We start from the raw sequence: 19,721 nt of genomic DNA, 5'->3' as shown, positions 1-19,721 counted from the left end.
TTCTTTGTGGATTTTACAAAGTTTGATTGTTTGAACTTTGATTATAGAATATCTGTATCTTAAAAGATACAATGAACAAATAAGAAATGTTACACTGGGAAAAAATTTTCTCACATTTATGAAAAGGAACTAATTTCTGACCCTTTTAACTCAAGAAACCTCTTACCGATCAATAAGAAGGAAAAAGCCAAATTCAATAGGGAAGTGACCAAAGGACATGAACGGGCAGTTTGGAGAAAAAGAAATACAAATGGGCCAATAAGCCTATGAAGAGATGTTCAATGTAACTTAAAAAATGCAAATTAAATTGACAGTGAGAATATTTTTAACTAACTTGATTGTCAAAAATTAATTAAATGTGAGGAAGCAGAAACTTTTATTCTGTTGGTAGGAGAATACAGTGGTGCAGCAGTTTTGAAAGACAGCCTGACAGTATATAGTCATATCCTTTGATGCAGTATATGTCACAGATGTACTCTCAAAAATTATTAATATATACTAAAAAATATATGCCTGCTCATTGCAGTATTATTTGTAATATTAATAAAAACCAAAACAATCTAAATGATTATCAGTAAGAAACTGGGTAAACATACTATCATACAGCCACTTAATGTAATATAAAATAGCAGGCATAAAAATATAGTCTCTGTATCTACTATATGTTATTAAATGATTGAAAGCAGGTTGCAGATCAGAAGATATAGTATGATTCTGTGAAAAAAGAAAGTATTAATTTAGGTAGGTTAAGAGGAATACCCACTTTCAGTAACGTACTCACGTTTTCAGTTGTCCCTGCTATCTCCACGTCTCCTGTATTAGATGGGGACTGATGGAACTCCTTCTGAGTTCATCTTTATGGGAGGGAAATTATCTCAGTGGTATAGGGAGGATATTTCTTTTCCCCTTCTCTTTGACCTTGTATTTAATGCTTTAAAGTAATCCATCTGCTTTAATTTAAGTAGAGTTAGGAGACAGAGTTGAAGTGTATATTCAGCCTGCTAGGTTTAATCTGAAGTCCTCTAAATACTAACTTTAAAAAATTTATTGAAGTTCTTTGTAATATTCATATATAAAGGTCCACAAATCATAAATATACAGCTTGATGAATTACTGCATTGTGAATACATCAGGCCATGGGAAAAAAATGAAATGCCTGCTAACGGATTCTGTAATTAGATTGTGATGATTGTTGCACAACTCTGTGAATATACTAAAAACCAGTGAATAGTACACTTTAAAATTTGGTGAATTTTATGGTACGTCCATTAAATCTCAATTAAAAAAATATATACCAGTACCCCCAAAATCTCCCTTGTACCTTTCCTATTCACTACCTAATCCCTTTTCCTCAAAGGACCATCCTGATTTCTAACACCATTGTGTTGGTGTTTTTTGCCTCTTTTAAAACTATATTAACACATTAATACAATATGTACTCTAGCTTCTTGTGTCTAGCTTTTTTCTTACATTTGTGAATTTCTTCCATGATTTGAAGTTTTTTCATTATTACTGCTGTATAATATTCCATTGTATGATACACCACACTATATTTATCCATTCTATTGATGGTGGATATTTGACTTGTTTCCAGTTTTGGGTTAGTGCTGCTTTGAATATTCCTTTACAGTTATTTCTGCCATAGCATAATGTTTAAGTTCTTAAAAATCATCATACTGTGCAAAGGTGTGCAGTAAAAACCACAGGGCTTATGTCTTGAGAAAATAGGGGACTCAAAACTTAAAACTTGGTGAGTGCCACATTTAAAAAAGGTAAGAACCTAATAAAAATGGCAGCACAGTTTCACACATGTTAAGTGACTAAGAAATGCATAATATTACAATAAATATGACATTTTACCTTGAAAAAAATCTTGTTTGCTATGGGAGTGTGTGTTCAGGTTGCAACTTGTGAGTTACTGTGAAGTGCTGGCAGGGAGAATTATCTGAAAGTGGATGAAAAGTTATAACACCAGATATGGATGAGTGTGACTGGTAACACTCAAACTAAAGCCTGAAATATGTGCATTTTATGTATTCCTATGTGGCTCATTTCTTCTGGGTTCAGTTTTCTGCCCTTACCTAGTGTTTCTCATAGATAAGATTGAGCATAAGCAAACATGAAATTTGTGCTTTGTTCATACTGTTTCCTAATATATCAGTTGTGTTGGAACAAATTTGCATTTTCAGAACAACATTATAGCAGAACTGAGTGTGTATGTTTTTTGGGCACCTGTGTACGCATTTCTGTTGGGTATATACCCAATTGTGAAAATGATACATTTAGTTTTAGAACAAAATGGAAACTGTTTTGCAGAGTGAGTATGCCTGTTTTTATAATTACCACCACTATATGCAAGTTTCATTTGTTTCGCATAATTGTCAACACTTGTTATTGTCAGTCTTTTTATTAATAATTTCAACCATTCCTTAGGTGTGTACTGGTACTTCATATTGTTGTATTTGTACTTTCCTTATCATTAACAAGATTAACAATTAACAAACACCATTTCATATGTTTATTGTTCATTTTGCTATCTTTTTGAAGTGTCCAAGTTTTTAACACTTTTTTTGTTTCTTTACATCTTCTATCTTACTGATTTGTAGGAGGTCTCTATCTGGATATGATTCTTTTGTCAGGTATATGTGTAATGTATATTTTCTCCCACTCTGAAGCATGCTTTTCTTAGTGAAGTCTTTTAATGATCAAGATTTCTTAAATTTAATATAGTCCAATTTATGTTTAATGCTTTTTGTGCCTACTGAAGTGTTTTCCAACTCCTAGGTGATAAAGATACTCTACTGTATTATTTGTCAGAAGCTTTTATTTTGCTTTTCACATTTACATCTAATTTGTGCTGCAATTTGCAAAATTTCACATGAATCAGCATTCCAGTGTGTCTCCATTCTTGCCACTCTAGTCTAAACCACCCTGATTTTTTGCCTAGGTTTTTGGCCTGTCTGCATTCACACTTTCCCTTTTTGAATTTATGGCCAGTTTGCTTCCAAGATTATCTTTATAAAATGCAAATTATGTTATTACCTTTCATTGGTTTTCCATTCCTCTCAGAGTGAAGTAGGAAATCCCTCATGAGACTCAGAAATCCTGAGTTATTTGGCCACTTTTAGTTATTTGCCATCTTTTAGAGCGCTTTCCTTCTTTGGTCACTGGTTCCTCTTAGCTCAGGGTCCCCACATAATGTTCCCTCTGCAAGAAGATTCTTATTTCTTTTGCCAACTCCTGCTCATTTTTAGCATTTTATTTTAAATGTCAAATACTGAGCACCTATTGTATATCATGCATTTATCTAACATCATGCATGTTAGAAGGTGATAAGTGATGGGAGAGGAAAAAAGGTAGAGCAGATTAAGGGGAGCAGGGATGCCAGATGGGGGGTGTGCTTTGCAGTTTTAAGTAGGGTATTTATGATGGGCCTTGTTGAAGTGATACTTGTACAAAGAATTGGAAGTTGATGCAGCTATTTGGGGGATAACCACTGCAAAGACTAAGGCAAGAAGAAGGCTAGAATATATGAGAAATAGCAAGATGGCCAGTATGGCTAGAGCAGAGTGAGAAAGGGAGAGAGTAATGGGAGATGAGGTCAGAGGGTAAGACAGGGGCAGATCATGTGAAGCTTTTGCAGTTTTGGAGCAGAGGAGTGACATCATTTAACCTAACTTTTAAAAGGATCATTCAGGCTATTTTGTTGAAAATACACGGCAGTAAGGGTAGAAGCAGGAGACCTATTAGGAGTCTGTTTCAGTAATCCAGTTAAGGATGGATATAGGCTTGAACCAAAGTGATAATGGAGGTGCTAAATGGCTCAATTATGAGATATTTTGAATGTAGATCTCAAGGATTTGAGGACAGTTTGGAAATGGGTTGTAAGAGTCAGAGATCACTACAAGAGAGTCAAGGATCACTACAAGGTCACTTCCTGATAGAAGGCTTCCTTTACCTCTCAGATTGCCAGAGTTCCTATTATAGCACTTTCTACCTCTACTTGATAATGTTCATTACTGTCGTAATTAAATGCTCCAATGTACATTATTTTGTGTGTATTTTAGTCTCTCTACCTGAGTGTAAGTACCTGAAGTTAGGGACTGTCCTATTTACTGAAATATATTAGTACTTGCACATAGTAGTTGTTCAGTAAATGTTTTTCGAATGAAGTGAGAACTGTGGTTCTTTCCATATTATAGTTAAGTAATAGGCTAAAGGTGATTATATTTTTTTATTTTTATCATAAAACATTTCCAAGTACAGTCAAGTTGAAAGAATAGACCAACAAACATCCATATAGAGTCAACAGTTACTAATATTTTTTAGTATTTGCCTTTTCTCTATATGTGTATTTGGGGAAACAATTTGAAAATCAGGCGCAGACATCATGCACTTAAACTGTAAAAACTTCAGCACATATCTCCTATGAGTAAGAATAGTCAGACATTCTCCTGTGTAACCTTAGAACTATTATCACACCTAAGAAAGTTAATAATTATTAAATTTTCTCTCCAATCCATATTTACAGTCGTTTCTGATCTATCTTTTAGGACATTTAAAAAGTCAGAATCCAGGTAAGATTCATGTACTGCATTTGAACGTTAAGTCTCTGCTATTATCTGGATTTCCCTATTAACAGAACTTGAGGCAGAGGGCTAAGGTGCTATTATGTACTTTATTTAGGGAGTTCATTCACTGCTAGGGAGCACAAGTGAGGGAAAAGTTGAATAAGCTGGAAATAAGGAAAAACTAATACAGGGATGCTTCCTGCCACTAAGTGTGACTGATTGCTGGATCCTGGGTATTGCATCCATGAGAAGCCATATATACTGCATCCAAGGAGGGAAAGGGCAAGATTTTATCTACTGGCTTCTAGTAAGCAAGAATTCCCCTGCACTTCAGGGTTGTGGATTTGTGGGTGCAGGGCATATGTTATTTGGTTTTGTGGTTTTCAGGAAAGCCCCAAGTGAGGAGGTGAGAGGATGAGATGTGGACAGCAGGCCAGAGGCACAAGGTGTTGCTAGGGCTGCTCAGGGTGGAAAGCAAATGTGAAGATCTGGGGGCAGGCATTGGAATGAGTCGGGAGGGCACATACCAAATCTGGTTCATTGTCTTTTCTCTCTTACAATCTACAGGAATGGCCTCCCCATCTTTTTTTCCCCCCTCTTTAAATGACTGACTTTTTATAGAGACCATGCCAGTTGTCTTATAGAATAACACCCATTGTGTATTTGTTTAGTAGCCTGTTCATGTTGTTTAAGTCATTCCACTAAGTCTTATATTTCTGATAACAAGAAGTTAGATGTCAAGGTTGATTAGACTCATTTTTGGTAAGCAGACTTCATAGTGATAAGTGGCACTTCATGTTGCTTCGCAGCAGGAAGCACACAATATCAAGTTGTTGTGCTTGTGATGTTAAGTGTGATTACTTAAAGGTGGTGACCTCCAAGTCCTCCTTGTATAGTTATGTTTTTCTCTTTGTAGTTATTAAGTATCTATGGGGGTAGTACTTTAGCACCTTGTATTGAGTGCATATTTACCTGATTCAGCCATTAATGATCCTTGCCTGAATCACTTATTCCATTAGAGGTTTCAAAATGTTGATTTTCCCTTCTAATTTTATCATTCCATTTATATTTATTAGTTGGTATTCTTCTGTAAAAAGTACTTATCTCCATCAGCTAGGGATGAAACTTTGTTTCTCCTAGAAAGATAGGGTAAAGCTTATATTTTCTGTTTGCGCGATGATCCCCTGCAAAAGTGACTGATAAGTTTCCCCCCTTTTTCTTGCTCTTTAAAAAAAAAATGTCACTATGGACTGAAGGATTTTATTTAGTGTTTACAATCCATTTCAGTTATTATTCTTTGGATACTCAGATTACTCCAAATTTGGGTGATCTCTTGAAGAGAACCCTCCATGTCCTCTTGACATGAGCTCATTAGTCTTTCAGCATGTCCTTGCATGCTGGCACAGTTTTCCCAAGTTCATTTGAAGTTTCACTGCCCCAGAACTAGAATCATCCAGGAATAATGGCTTATGGTATTAATTTTTAAAACTGATACATTATGTTCTTCCTTTCTTAAAAAATGTTCACGTGTTCCATAGGAAAGGATTATAAAAATAATTTTATTATTTTCAAATTGCATAGTTTTAAAGGGCACCTTCACACACATAATTTTATTTGAGATGTTATAGGACCATGGATTCTTGGTATAGTCTCCTAATATATATGAGGTAAGCCAGATTTTGGTCTTTAGTACTTGGAGCTGATACTAACTTTAGAATTCAGCAAACTGTAGTTCAGGGACTGCCCAAACTTACGTTATTATCATGTAGAAAACCTGAGATTAGAACTCAGAACTTCAGGCTTCAAAGGCAGATGTTTCTGTCTTAACTTTATTTAATAACTTTCTTGGTAATTGGATTTTTACCTAGACAAATGAAAATGCCACAATAAAGTTAATAAAATAAGAGAAAGAGCTAGTAATTTTAATAGAGATAGAAACGTAACAGGCAAGTTTGCAGAAAAAAAATAGGAGATATTTAACATAAGAAAGTGAAATCCCTCTCTGCAACAGTGGCTGCTGAAAATGGTTTGGTATATATATTCCAACTGGAATGTCTGTACTTTACCTATCCTGCATGGCCCAGCTCAGAAACCTTCCATGTGAGGTCTTCACTCATCTTTTCTCCGAAACGAATCCCTTCTGAATGCCTATAGCACTTTGTACTTTTCTTATAGGACTTATATTTTACTGTTATTTTGGACCTTTTTTCAATTTCTCTCGTAAAAAATTTGTTATTTTGAAAAAAATGTTTATCTACAGGAAACTTACAAGAATAGTAAAATTGCCATTTTGTCACATTTGCTTGCTCTCTGTACACATACACACACACTTTTTAATTTTATTCTTGCTGACCCATTTGAGAGCAAATTGCAGACATCATGATCTTTTACCCTTAAATGCTTTAGCACGTATCTCCTATGAACGAGGATATTTTCCTTAAAAAATTTATTTTATTTTGTATGAACATTTCTAAAAACATCTAGTATACAATTATCAGACTGAGAAAATTTAAAATTGATACAATGCTATTATCTACACAGTGCTATTATCAGTCCATATTCAAATTCAGTACTTTTGGTACCATCTATCTTATAGTTCTATATCCCTAATGCAGACCTCCACTTCAGTTCTTACTATGGACTTTAGAAGACAGCTGACCAAATTTTATAGCACAGCTTCATAATTTTTCACAGTTTTGAATTCCAGTTGACAGTCCTTTATATTGGTGGTCAGTTCCTTTTCCTGTTTCCTTTATCAGTGTTCTCAAGGTTTTCATCCTTCTCCCTAATGTTTATTTCTCTAACAGAATGTCTCTATCTCTCAGATAATACATCCCAGAGACACTAGTTTGAACTCCCTCTCTGTACCACCAGATTTACAGTGCTGTCTCATTTAATTCCAGTTTTTAAGTGGTGTGTTACAAAGAAAATAAAATGTACAAAATTTGAAATAATGCACAACCCTTATGCAAAAACCCTGTAATTGAAAAATTTGATCAAGACCAAAACTGACAGGTCTGTGTCCTAAGTGAGTTGTACATTAAATGTTTCTGCAAGTGATTTTGATGACTACTATGCTGTTATTTTACATTCACTATTATGTAATTTTTATATTTTTATGTTTATATCTCTGACAGTCTTATTGCAGTGTTTAAATGGTAGTTGCCAGTTCTAGAACTGAAGGACATACCCCTAAATCAATAACTTTGAAATGGAAGTGAAATACAATGAAATGTCATGAGAAAAGTGAAACAACTACCATATTATGCCAAGCTGTTAATCTAGGAGAAAACTTGGCAAAATGTTATAGTTACTAAGAAAATAAAAATCTCTGTTAAAACTTAAGTATGCCACAGTGGTTATAGATTTATGTGCTGCAAGAAGGCATCCCTGATTATTCTTAACTTATGAGTTTTGATTATGAGGCATTTTCAGTAACTCATTTAAATAATTTTGATTGTTATATATCCATATCTGCATCTGTTACTGTCTTCAGTATTAGAGCATTGATATCTTCTCATATGCTCTTAAACCCTCCCCCTTCTGTTTCTTCAGATGTGAAAAATATGGGGATCTTGAGTTGGAATAGAATACATATATAATTTTTCCCAGTAAAATGTATGGAAATTAAAAAAAAAACCCTCCCTCTTGTTTGGATTACCAAAGTAATACATACTTACTGCAAAAATCCCTAACTTTATAGAAAAATATGTTTTCAATTATGTGAAAGTCACTGTCTCAAATAAATATTAACAGCTTCTGTTGTGCTCTTGATCCTTTTATCTTTGGAATCTCATTCTCTGCACTCCTCATGTAATATCTATAACCTCTTCCTCTCTCTTGGACCTTTGTTCCCTTCTTCCCTTTATCCTATAAATATGTTCAAAGATTCCATTAAAAGAAAACCAGACAAACAGGAAAAAGTTCTTCTCAGTAAGACCTCTATAGTATTCCTTCTCTTCCTAGCTTAAGCTTCTTGAAAAAAGTAGTTTACATTTATTCTGTCCTTCCTTCTCATTCCCAATATACTGTAACCTGGCTTCTGATGCTTCTTTTCCACAGGAATTGCTCTCTTTTTCAGTTATTTACTTGAAAAAAAAATCTCTGATTACAAAGATAATTCAGGCATATCTTAAAACATACATATACAGAGAAATGTACATTGTTGAAAGTTAGTCTTTTTTTAAATATTCTTTCACTGAGACAACCACCGTTAACCATTTGGTATGTGTTTATTCAGTTAATCCTATATGTTAATGAATATATTGTTTAGCTCATATATATATTTAAAATGAAAGCCATATATGTATCATTCTGTAATTTTCTTTCCATGTCTGTATTTAGGTTTGTTGCATTATATTGTATAATGTAGGGCAGATTGTTTAATTTCTCTTCTTTTAGTTTCATCATCTGTAAAGTGGAGATGAAAACAGAACTCACTTCCTTTGGTGCCTTTAAGTATGAAATGGGATAATTTATGTAAAACTTACATCAGAGTCTGACACACATATTAAGTGGTCAGTAAATGGTAGATTTTTAAAATAAAGAATCTTTTTATTTATGTTAAAATGTTGCATACTCAGTAATTTATCAATGTAGCAAAGGATAAAGAACATAAATCCCTTTTCCATGTCATTTTAGCCCTTTACCTTCCCTGATTTTTCTTCATGTCATTTGCTACAATCTGCTTTCTGTTTCTGAAATTTTTTTGTCTTCTTGGCAACTGTCTTGTTGGATTGTCTTCTTCTTGTGTAAGCATTATTAGAAAAAAAAGATCTTTGTTATACAGAAACCAAAGAGAATATTTTGAATCTCCATGTACCTATTACCTAGCTTAAGGTAACTTAAAATGTTACATAGTTGAAGATCCTTTATTTTCCACCCTGATTTCCTTCTCTGCCTCATCCCCCAGAATTAACCACTGTCCTGAGTTTGGTGCTTATCATTCCCGTATACTTTACGTTGTTACAATTTTCTTCATGCCTTTGGGATTTGTTGAGTTTCTTGGATCTGTGGGTTTATAGTTTTCACCAAATACGGAAAATTTTTTCTCCATTATTTCAGTAATATTTTTTCTGTTCCCTCTCCTTTGTTTTAGGGACTCTAAATACATGTTTATTGGGTTGATTGAATTTGTCCCATAGCTCACTGATGTGATTCATTTTTTTTCTTTTTTTCTGTGTTATATTTTGGACAGTTTCTATTGCTGTGTTGATTCATTTCATTAATTTTCTGAAGTATTGAATCTACTGTTAATCTCATTTAATCAGTTTTTCTTTTCAGACATTTAAATTTTTATCTCTAGAAGTTTGATTTGGTTCCTTTTTTATTTTCTATCTCATTAACATGCTCATGCTTTCCTCTGTTTTCATGAATATTTGGGATAAATTTATAACAATTTTTAAAATGTCCTTGGGTACTACTTCTATCATCTGTCATTTTGGGGTAGGTTTTTTTGTTTGTTTTTATTGAAGTATAGTTGATTTACAGTATTGTGTTTCAGGTGTACAGCATAGTGATTCATTTTTTTTGCAGATTATATTTTATTATAGGTTATTATAAAATACTGGGTATAATGTCCTGTGTTATACAGATAAATCCTTGTTGCTTATCTATTTTATGTTTAGTAGTTTGTATCTGTTAATCCCATACCCCTAATTTGTCCCTCCCCCGCTGCCTCCCGCTTTGGTAACCATAAGTTTGTTTTCTATGTCTGTGGGTCTGTTTCTGTGGTTCTGGGTTTTTTTATGGATTGTTTTTTTCCCTTCTCTGGGTTATATGTACCTCTTTTTAAAATACCTGGTAGTTTTTAAATTAGATTTGGCAGACATTATGAATTTTACCTTTTCAGGTCCTAAATATTTTTCTATTGCTTTAAATATTCTTGAGCTTTGTTTTGGGATGCAGTTAAATTACTTGGAAACAGCATGATCCTTTTGAAACTTGCTTTTTTTTTTTTTTAAAGGAATTAGACATGACTATTAATTAATTAATTAATTTATTTTTGGCTGTGTTGGGTCTTCGTTTCTGTGCTAGGGCTTTCTCTAGTTGCGGTGAGTGGGGACCACTCTTCATCGCGGTCTCACTGTCGCGGCCTCTCTTGTTGCGGAGCACAAGCTCCAGACACGCAGGCTCAGTAGTTGTGGCTCATGGGCCCAGTTGCTCTGCGGCATGTGGGATCTTCCCAGACCAGGGCTTGAACCCATGTCCCCTGCATTGGCAGGCAGACTCTCAACCACTGCGCCACCAGGGAAGCCCTGAAACTTGCTTTTAAAAAGCTTTTTTTTAGTGGGACCAAGCAGCCTTCAGTATAGGGTTAATTTTGTCCCAGTACTCTTCTGGGTACTCCACCCAGAGCCTGTATATTATGAGTTTTTCCATTATTCTTGGCCCTGTGTGAGTTCTGGGAATTGTTCTACCTGCTTCTTTCTAGGGTTCTTTCCCCAGCCTCAAGTTTCCTTATATGCATGACTGATCAGAACTAATGAAGGCTCTGAGCTCCATGAGCTATTTGTATATTTTGGGGATTAATCCTTTGTCAGTTGCTTCATTTGCAAATATTTTTTCCCATTCTGAGGTAACAAGCCAATCAAAAAATGGGTAGAAGACCTAAATAGACATTTCTCCAAAGAAGATATTTGGTGGCCAACAAACACATGAAAAAATGCTTAACATCACTAATTATTAGAGAAATGCAAATTAAACCTACAATGAGATATCACCTCACACCAGTCAGAATGGCCATCATCACAAAATCTATGAACAATAAATGCTGGAGCAGGTGTGGAGAAAAGGGAACCCTCTTGCACTGTTGGTGGGAATGTAAATTGATACAGCCACTATGGAGAACAGTATGGAGGTTCCTTAAAAAACTAAAAATAGAACTACCATACGACCCAGTAATCCCACTACTGGGCATATACACAGAGAAAACCATAATTTAAAAAGACACATGCACCCCAATGTTCATTGCAGCACTATTTACAGTAGCCAGGACATGGAAACAATCTAAATGTCCATCAACAGAGGAATGGATAAAGAAGATGTGGCACCTATATACAATGGAATATTACTCAGCCATAAAAAGGAATGAAATTGGGTCACTTGTAGAGGCGTGGATGGTCCTAGAGACTGTCATACAGAATGAAGTAAGTCAGAAAGAGGAAAACAAGTATCGTATATTAACACATATATGTGGAATCTGAAAAAATTGGTATAGACAGTCTTATTTACAAAGCAGAAATAGAGACACAGACTAGAGAACAAACGTATGGATACCAAGGGGGAAGAGGGTGGGGTGGGATGAATTGGGAGATTGGGGTTGACATATATACACTATTGATACTATGTATAAAATAGATAACTAATGAGAACCTACTGTATAGCACAGGGAACTCTCTTCAGTGCTCTGTGGTGACCTAAGTGGGAAGGAAATCCAAAAAAGAGGATATATGTATATGTATAGCTGATTCACTTTGCTGGACAGTAGAAACTAACACAACATTGTAAAGCAACTATACTGCAATAAAAATTAAAAAAAAAATAGAACTAATGAAGACTGAAGAGGAACTCTGCAGATCTGTGGAGCTCTCACTATGCACCTCTCCTTTCTGGTACTCTTACCTGTGAATTTTAGACACCTTGGCCTTCCTGAATTCTCAACTCTGTCTCCTTATCTTAGATTGCTGGACTTTGTTTAGCTTCCCCCTCCCTCTGCTGCAGCACGGAAAGTTTTTCCAGGCAGTTTCCTGGGCATTTATGGGACTTTGTCCAACATCTGAAAATCATTGTTTCTTATTTGTCCTATTTTTTTAGTTGTTTTAAAGTGGGAGAGTTAGTCTGTTCCCTATTATTCTATCATGGTTGGAAACAATTGCCTGTATATAGAAAGCCATAGGTATTCTAAAATACTGTTAAATATCTTATGTGCCTGAATATTAGGTGAGGTGTCGCCATCCCAAAAGGCTTATATTTGAGACCTCTAAACTTGCTCATATTACAGAGTAATTTATAAATTATTTTGCACGGCAAATGACTATTTGAGAAGAATACATTAACTTGATATGTCCTTAATCAGAGCCAGGTTGGATGTTTATAAAAGATGCAATGAGTGTAGAATTTAACACAGATTAAATAATCATTCTTGAATATGGCCTTAAAAACTATAGGCATTGGATTAAAAAGTATACTAAAGAGTAACATAATAAGTGATTATATTATAGAGATTATAATATATACTGAGAAAACAAATGGGAAAAATTGTCTATTACGTGAATAGGTACTAGCAGTGATTTGGGATAAAATGTCAGGTGATATTTTATTTTATTTATTTTTTGGGGTGTGTGAAAATATTTTTATTTATTTATTTTTTATACAGCAGGTTCTTACTAGTTACCTGTTTTATCCATATTAGTGTATATATGTCAATCCCAATCTCTCAATTCATCCCATCCCTCTTTTCCCCCTTTGGTGTCCATATGTTTGTTCTCTACATCTGTGTCTCTGTTTCTGCCTTGCAAACCGGTTCATCTGTACCATTTTTCTAGATTCCACATATATGCATTAATATACGATATTTGTTTTTCTCTTTCTGACTTACTTCACTCTGTGTCACAGTCTCTAGGTCCATCCATGTCTCTACAAATGACCCAATTTCATTCCTTTTTATGGCTGAGTAATATTCCATTGTATATATGTACCACATCTTCTTTATCCATTCGTCTGTTGATGGGCATTTAGGTTGCTTCCATGACCTGGCTATTGTAAATAGTGCTGCAGTGAACATGGGGGTGCATGTGTCTTTTTAAATTATGGTTTTCCCTGGGTATATGCCCAGTAGTGGGGTTACTGGTCATATGATAATTCTATTTTTAGTTTTTTAAGGAACTTCCATACTGTTCTCCATAGTGGCTGTATAAATTTACATTCCCACCAGCAGTGCAAGAGGGTTCCCTGTTCTCCACTCCTTCTCCAGCATTTGTTGTTTGTAGATTTTGTGATGATGGCCATTCTGACTGGTGTGAGGTGATATATCATTGTAGTTTCGATTTGCATTTCTCTAATAATTAGTGATGTTGAGCAGCTTTTCATGTGCCTCTTGGCCATCTTTGGAGAAATGTCTGTTTAGGTCTTCTGCCCATTTTTTGGTTGGGTTGTTTGTTTTTTTTAAATATTGAGCTGCATGAGCTATTTATATATTTTGGAGATTAATCCTTTGTCCATTGAGTCATTTGCAAATATTTTCTCCCATTCTGAGGGTTGCCTTTTCGTCTTGTTTATGGTTTCCTTTGCTGTGCAAAAGCTTTTGTTTCATTATGTACCATTTGTTTATTTTTGTTTTTATTTCCATTACTCTAGGAGGTGGGTCTGAAAAGATCTTGCTGTTATTTATGTCAAAGAGTGTTCTTTTTATGTTCTTCTCTAAGAGTTTTATAGTGTCCGGTCTTACATTTAGGTCTTTAATCCATTTTGAGTTTATTTTTGTGTATGGTGTTAGGGAGTGTTCTAATTTCATTCTTTTATGTGTAGCTGTCCAGTTTTCCCAGCACCACTTATTGAAGACCCTGTCTTTTTTCCATTGTATATCCTTGCCTCCTTTGTCATAGGTTAGTTGACCATAGGTGCGTGGGTTTATCTCTGGGCCTTCTGTCCTGTTCCATTGACCTATATTTCTGTTTTTGTGCCAATACCATATTGTCTTGATTACTGTAGCTTTGTAGTATAGTCTGAAGTCAGGGAGTCTGATTCCTCCAACTCCGTTTTTTTCCCTCAAGATTGCTTTGGCTAGTCGGGGTCTTTTGTGTCTTCATACAAATTTTAAGATTTCTTCTTCTAGTTCTGTAAACACTGCCATTGGTAATTCGATAGGAATTGCATTAAATCTGTATATTGCTTTGGGTAGTGTAGTTTAGTCATTTTCACAATATTGATTCTTCCAATCCAAGAACATGGTATATCTCTCCATCTGTTTGTGTCATCTTTGATTTCTTTCATCAGCGTCTTGTAGTTTTCTGAGTACAGAAACTTTCTGAGTACAAAAACCTACCTTTCTTTCCTTAGGTAGGTTTATTCCTAGGTATTTTTTTCTTTTTGTTGCAATGGTGAATTGGATTGTTTCCTTAATTTCTCTTTCTGATCTTTTGTTTTTAGTGTATAGGAATGCAAGAGATTTCTGTGCATTAATTTCGTATCCTGCAACTTTACCAAATTCATTGATTAGCTATAGTAGTTTTCTGGTGGCATCTTTAGGATTATCTATGTATAGTATCATGTCATTTGCAAACAATGACAGTTTTATTTCTTCTTTTCCAGTTTGTATTCCTTTTATTTCTTTTTCTTCTCTGATTGTTGTGGCTAGGACTTCCAAAACTATGTGGAATAATAGTGGCAAGAGTGGACCTCCTGGTCTTTTTCCTGATCTTAGAAGAAATGCTTTCAGTTTTTCACCATTGAAAATGATATTTCCTGTGGGTTTGTCATATATGGACTTTATTATGTTGAGGTAGGTTCCCTCTGTGCCCATTAGAGTATTTATCATAAATGGGTGTTGAATTTTGTTAAAAGCTATTTTTTCTGCATATGTTGAGATGATCATATGGTTTTTATTCTTAAATTTGTTAATATGGTGTATCACATTTATTGATTTGCATATATTGAAGAATCCTTGCATCCCTGGGATAAATCTCACTTCATCATGGTGTATGATCCTTTTAATGTGTTGTCGGATTCTGTTTTCTAGTGTTTTGTTGAAAGCCTAAGAGACCTCTGGGACAGCATTAAATGTACCAACATTCACGTTATAGGGGTCCCAGAAGGAGAAGAGAGAGAGAAAGGACTCAGGTGATATTTTAATACATGGATTAAAAAAAGTACAGCATCTAAACAACTTAAATGGAAATGAAAATGATGTTTGAGATATGAGTTAATTCAAAAAGTGGCTGTAGTTATAATGACGACCCTAACATTTAAGGTGGATGTGAAGTTTGACTATAATTGTTTTCTGAATGTGAGTAGAATAAAGTAATATTTTAGATATATTATTTTAATAATATGTTGTTAAATATTTATATGTTGAGTCTGTTTAAAGTAGATATTTGATTATTTCATCTGTATTCACCTAAGAATATGACTACTTAAAAGTTAAACAGTTTCAAATCTGTTAATGGGCTGAAACACTCTTTCTGACTGTTGCTATAGTGATTTTCAATCTCCAGTGTTATGAGGTCTGCCAGACTTAGGAATGCCTTCTCTCTCTAGGGTAGACTATTTTAGATAATAAAAATTACACATAAACACAGAACACTAAGGGAGAAACCAACCAAAGAGTTTCACATACCTCTTTATTTTCCCTCATAGAATGCAGTGCCTAGTCAGTACTTAGATATTACCTACACTGTTTTCAGTATTCTTTCTAAAAATGATAAACTTTATTTTAAGGGATCATGAGCCTTGAGTAGACTTTACTCTCGTGTCGGGAGGAAACAGTGGTTGGGGTAGGTGGGAAGAAGGGGGTACTCGCAGTCTCAAACTGAGCATGTATTTCCCAGGCTGTCTGTTCTGCATGGAGGAAAGGATATGTTGACCAATAATGAAATTTACTTCTGCCCCCCTTCAAGCCTTATAGCTACATATGTATGTATATAGATAGATAGCTGTAACTGGCTTGTGTTGTGCACTTAACAAGGTTGGCATTATTTTAAGTGCTGTGCATTTATTTTTTAATCCTTACAACACTCCCATTAAACTCTGTTTAAGGTAAGATCCCACTGGATCTGTCTTAGGTATATATTAGACTTGAGACAAAAGGCTATCACCTGATAGCTGATCAAAAATAGTAATAATAATAATAATAATGTGACAGGTACTAAGTGATATACATGTATTAACTCTTGCATAACCCTTTATAGTGAAACTCGGTTTAGTGTTAAAGCTGCTGATGCAGTCCATGACACTTGAAACATTAGGAATAGGAGTGAGGTATAAGAAGAAAATGGGAACAGTTCACTTGTTTGAATTTGAGGCAGTTTATAATACCTGTAGACTATGAGGAAACCTTGTGGACAGAAATTGCAGGTAATGATCTTCCTTATTACACATTTTTACAGGGGAGCATGCCTGCAAGGTTATGAGATTGAAAGCCAGTTGCAGCCCTATGCCTTGTCCTGTCAGCCTGTCTAGTTCTATTTTCAATGATTTTGAGGACAAGACATGAATTCACAAAGTTAGGCTACTTCTGGGTTAAAAATGAAGTCTTGAAGAGTTTGAAATGGTACATAGTTACAGTTATCTTTTTGTGGTGGTGTTCTTTTTTTTAAGGGATTAAGTGAAATAGATTTAATAGGGCACTAAAGTTAAAATCTGACTTAATTGGTAAAATGTTATTATTACCATTTTTTAATAAAGGGAGAAAAGGTAAGTTTTAGAGATAATATTTTAAATTATTGCGTTTTGTTCTTCTCTCTCCCCTTCTCAAAAATACCACATGGAATATTCCATTCATTACTGTCTGAGAAAGTCATTACTTTGCAAGCTGCAGTTGCTGAAATGGTTTAGTGGAAGAAATGTTTGCTTGCATTTTTTTTTTTTTTTAGTGATTTTTTTTTCTTTTGGTAGTTATTTTTTGAATATCCATACTGTAGCAAACAAGGAGAAGGAGTTTTAAATTTATATCGGGGAAACCTTTTTGTGGAACATTTCATTAGATGACTTCCTGTCAACCTCATATCTTTAAAAGAGGGATTAATGAAACAGCATCTGAAGCAGCAGTGAACTCTTGTGGAATAAACCCTGACCTCTTCCACAGTGTTTTGTGGGATAATTTCAAGTTCTTCAGATACAGATTACATAAAGAAGATTGTAGGGCACGTGACACATTCTGGTTTCCTGTATTTCAGGTAGTAGAAAAATTGCTACCTCTAAGAATGGATCCTGGAGAGATCTTGTCACAGTTATAACTTTTCATCAGTGGTTTTATCTCACAACTTTATTTTTACTTTTTATTCATATAGGCAACTTAAAATAGTTTGCAGTAAACTGCTTTATGTATTAAATATTGTAATGGTAGAGTAATGGATTGCCTGTGCATTGTAACCACAAAGGTAAGATATAGTATGCTTTCTACCTTTGTTAGTGACAGAGTGTGAGAGACCTTTTTGTTTATAATATATTTAAAAAATAAAGTGTAACCATTGTTATATATTTGAAAATAGATATTTGAATCCATTTGATGCTTAGTATATATCCTTTAGGAAAGGTAATATTCTGAAATGTGTTTCAGATAGCTAAAAATAGTATATTGAATGGATATTTTTTTCCTTGAGATTTACAGGAAGCATTTCTCCCAACAGCAAAGGTTTATAGGGCCCTGATTATATTTAAATCTTCTAAATATATTCTCAAAGTTCTCCCCCTCTACTTTATTTTCTGTCCCCATATGTCATGCTGGTTGAAAGTATAACTCATTTTGAGAACATTTTCTGGACTCTCCCATTTATTTATTGCAAATATAGTTAATTTTTTTTTAAGAAGAATAGTGAAGTTCTGATTGTGTTGCCATTGGAAAGATGTTGATTGGATTTAAAATGGTTAAACTTGTGTAAGAACTCCTTAAAGTTATTTGTTTTACAGTCTGTTATGCTCATCCTCAAAGTGCAACATGCTTCACTTAAGCTCTGAGTTTGGTTTCTTTTATTCCTGAGCACCAGTTTGTGGACATTGTGTGATTGTGTAAGATTCAAGATGCTTACATTTAAAATTTATACATTGGTTTGTAAAATATGGAATAATTTATTTTGGGGGTTTTATTTTTATAGACTTATGACACAGTGTTAGACAGAATTGTTGAGATTTTAAAATTATGTTCAGTAATAAAAGAATCAGTAAATTTGTGAATTCTGAAAGTAGTCTATTTTTTTTTTTTTTTTTTTTTTTTTTTTTTTTTTTTTTTTTTTTTTTTTGCGGTATGTGGGCCTCTCACTGTTGTGGCCTCTCCCGTTGCGGAGCACAGGCTCCGGACACGCAGGCTCAATGGCCATGGCTCACGGGCCAAGCCGCTCCGCGGCATGTGGGATCCTCCCAGACCGGGGCACGAACCCGTGTCCCCTGCATCGGCAGGCGGACTCTCAACCACTGCGCCACCAGGGAAGCCCGAAAGTAGTCTATTTTTATGTAGTGAATTATTTTTCACAAGAGGAAAAGCAAGAAAATTGATCTAAATTAGTTTTGTTTGCTTTTTGTTCAAAATTATAATTCAAACAGTAAGAGTTTTCATCAGATACTAACATACCCATTATCTGGTCCCATTCTGTTTATCAGGGATGTCTTCCATGTACCTCTGTGTAAAACTGTCTTATCAAAATATTCTTACAGAATGTTTAAAGGGCAGTAAGCCTGGGACACAGGTTTAGTCTAGTTAGTTTGGTTTGTTTTTTTTTTTCCCCTTCTCTAAGTTCTTTTCATGGTTGTCAGTGGTTGGTTCTCTGTGATTTACCTTCCTTTTATCACTTCATTCACTTTAGTTTTTATTTCTAATATTATAGCAAGGTTATTTGAAATGATCTGTCTTCTCTCTCCCCTGTCCTTTTTGATAGATTAAAATATTTTGTATTTGATCCTTTTTAAGCAAAAGAGAGCTACCATTGTTAAAAAAATTTGTATGGAATCAATATCTAAAGTTTAATAAGTTTTTATTATGTAACTGTTAAAGCAAAAATAGAAAAGATGTAGGTTGGAAATTAGGAAGCCTAAAATATTATTTGTAGCTACTTTTGAAAGAGCTAAATTAAAATGATTTCTTTTATTATTAGAAGTAAACCCTTTGAACGTATTTAACCAATAGCTATAGCAGGAAGAGCAAAAATCTTAATTTTCTTTTCAGCTGAAGTGCTGCAATGTTTTCTCCCCCTTGAGTCTTTTCTCGCTTTTCTGATCTGTAGAGAGCTTCATGGTTTTACATATATTTTTAACGTCTGACAATATAGTTGATGTAATTCTATCATGTTAATACTAAAACACCTTTCCAAGTGAAATTTTTTTCATCATCCGCCTCCCCTTTCTCCCACTTGTGTAGGCATGGTGAGCTAGGTAGGCATGTTGCATCACTGCTACCATGGATACCCTTAAGAACAGGCATGTGGGTTGAGCTAAAGCAAT

The 19,721-nt window shown here is 34.5% G+C and overlaps 1 protein-coding gene across 17 annotated transcripts in view; it reads left to right on the top strand.

Annotated features, from left to right (window-relative positions):
- DLG1 (discs large MAGUK scaffold protein 1) overlaps positions 1–19,721 on the top strand; it is a gene marked incomplete at both ends in the record, with an annotated part of 293,223 nt that overhangs the window by 24,150 nt on the left and 249,352 nt on the right. Inside the window, one exon of one of the 17 annotated variants that reach the window (XM_079704320.1) lies at positions 17,639–17,668. The exons of the other annotated variants lie outside the window; for them this stretch is intronic. Within the exon in view, the coding sequence (XP_079560446.1) occupies positions 17,639–17,668 (30 nt within the window). Of the gene's footprint in view, positions 1–17,638; positions 17,669–19,721 lie in introns of those variants that run through there. 17 annotated transcript variants of the gene reach the window in all.

Source organism: Hyperoodon ampullatus (assembly GCF_949752795.1).
Source record: "Hyperoodon ampullatus genome assembly, chromosome: 5".
Classification (NCBI taxonomy): Eukaryota; Metazoa; Chordata; class Mammalia; order Artiodactyla; family Ziphiidae; genus Hyperoodon; species Hyperoodon ampullatus.
This window is presented reverse-complemented; position numbering and strand designations above follow the sequence as displayed.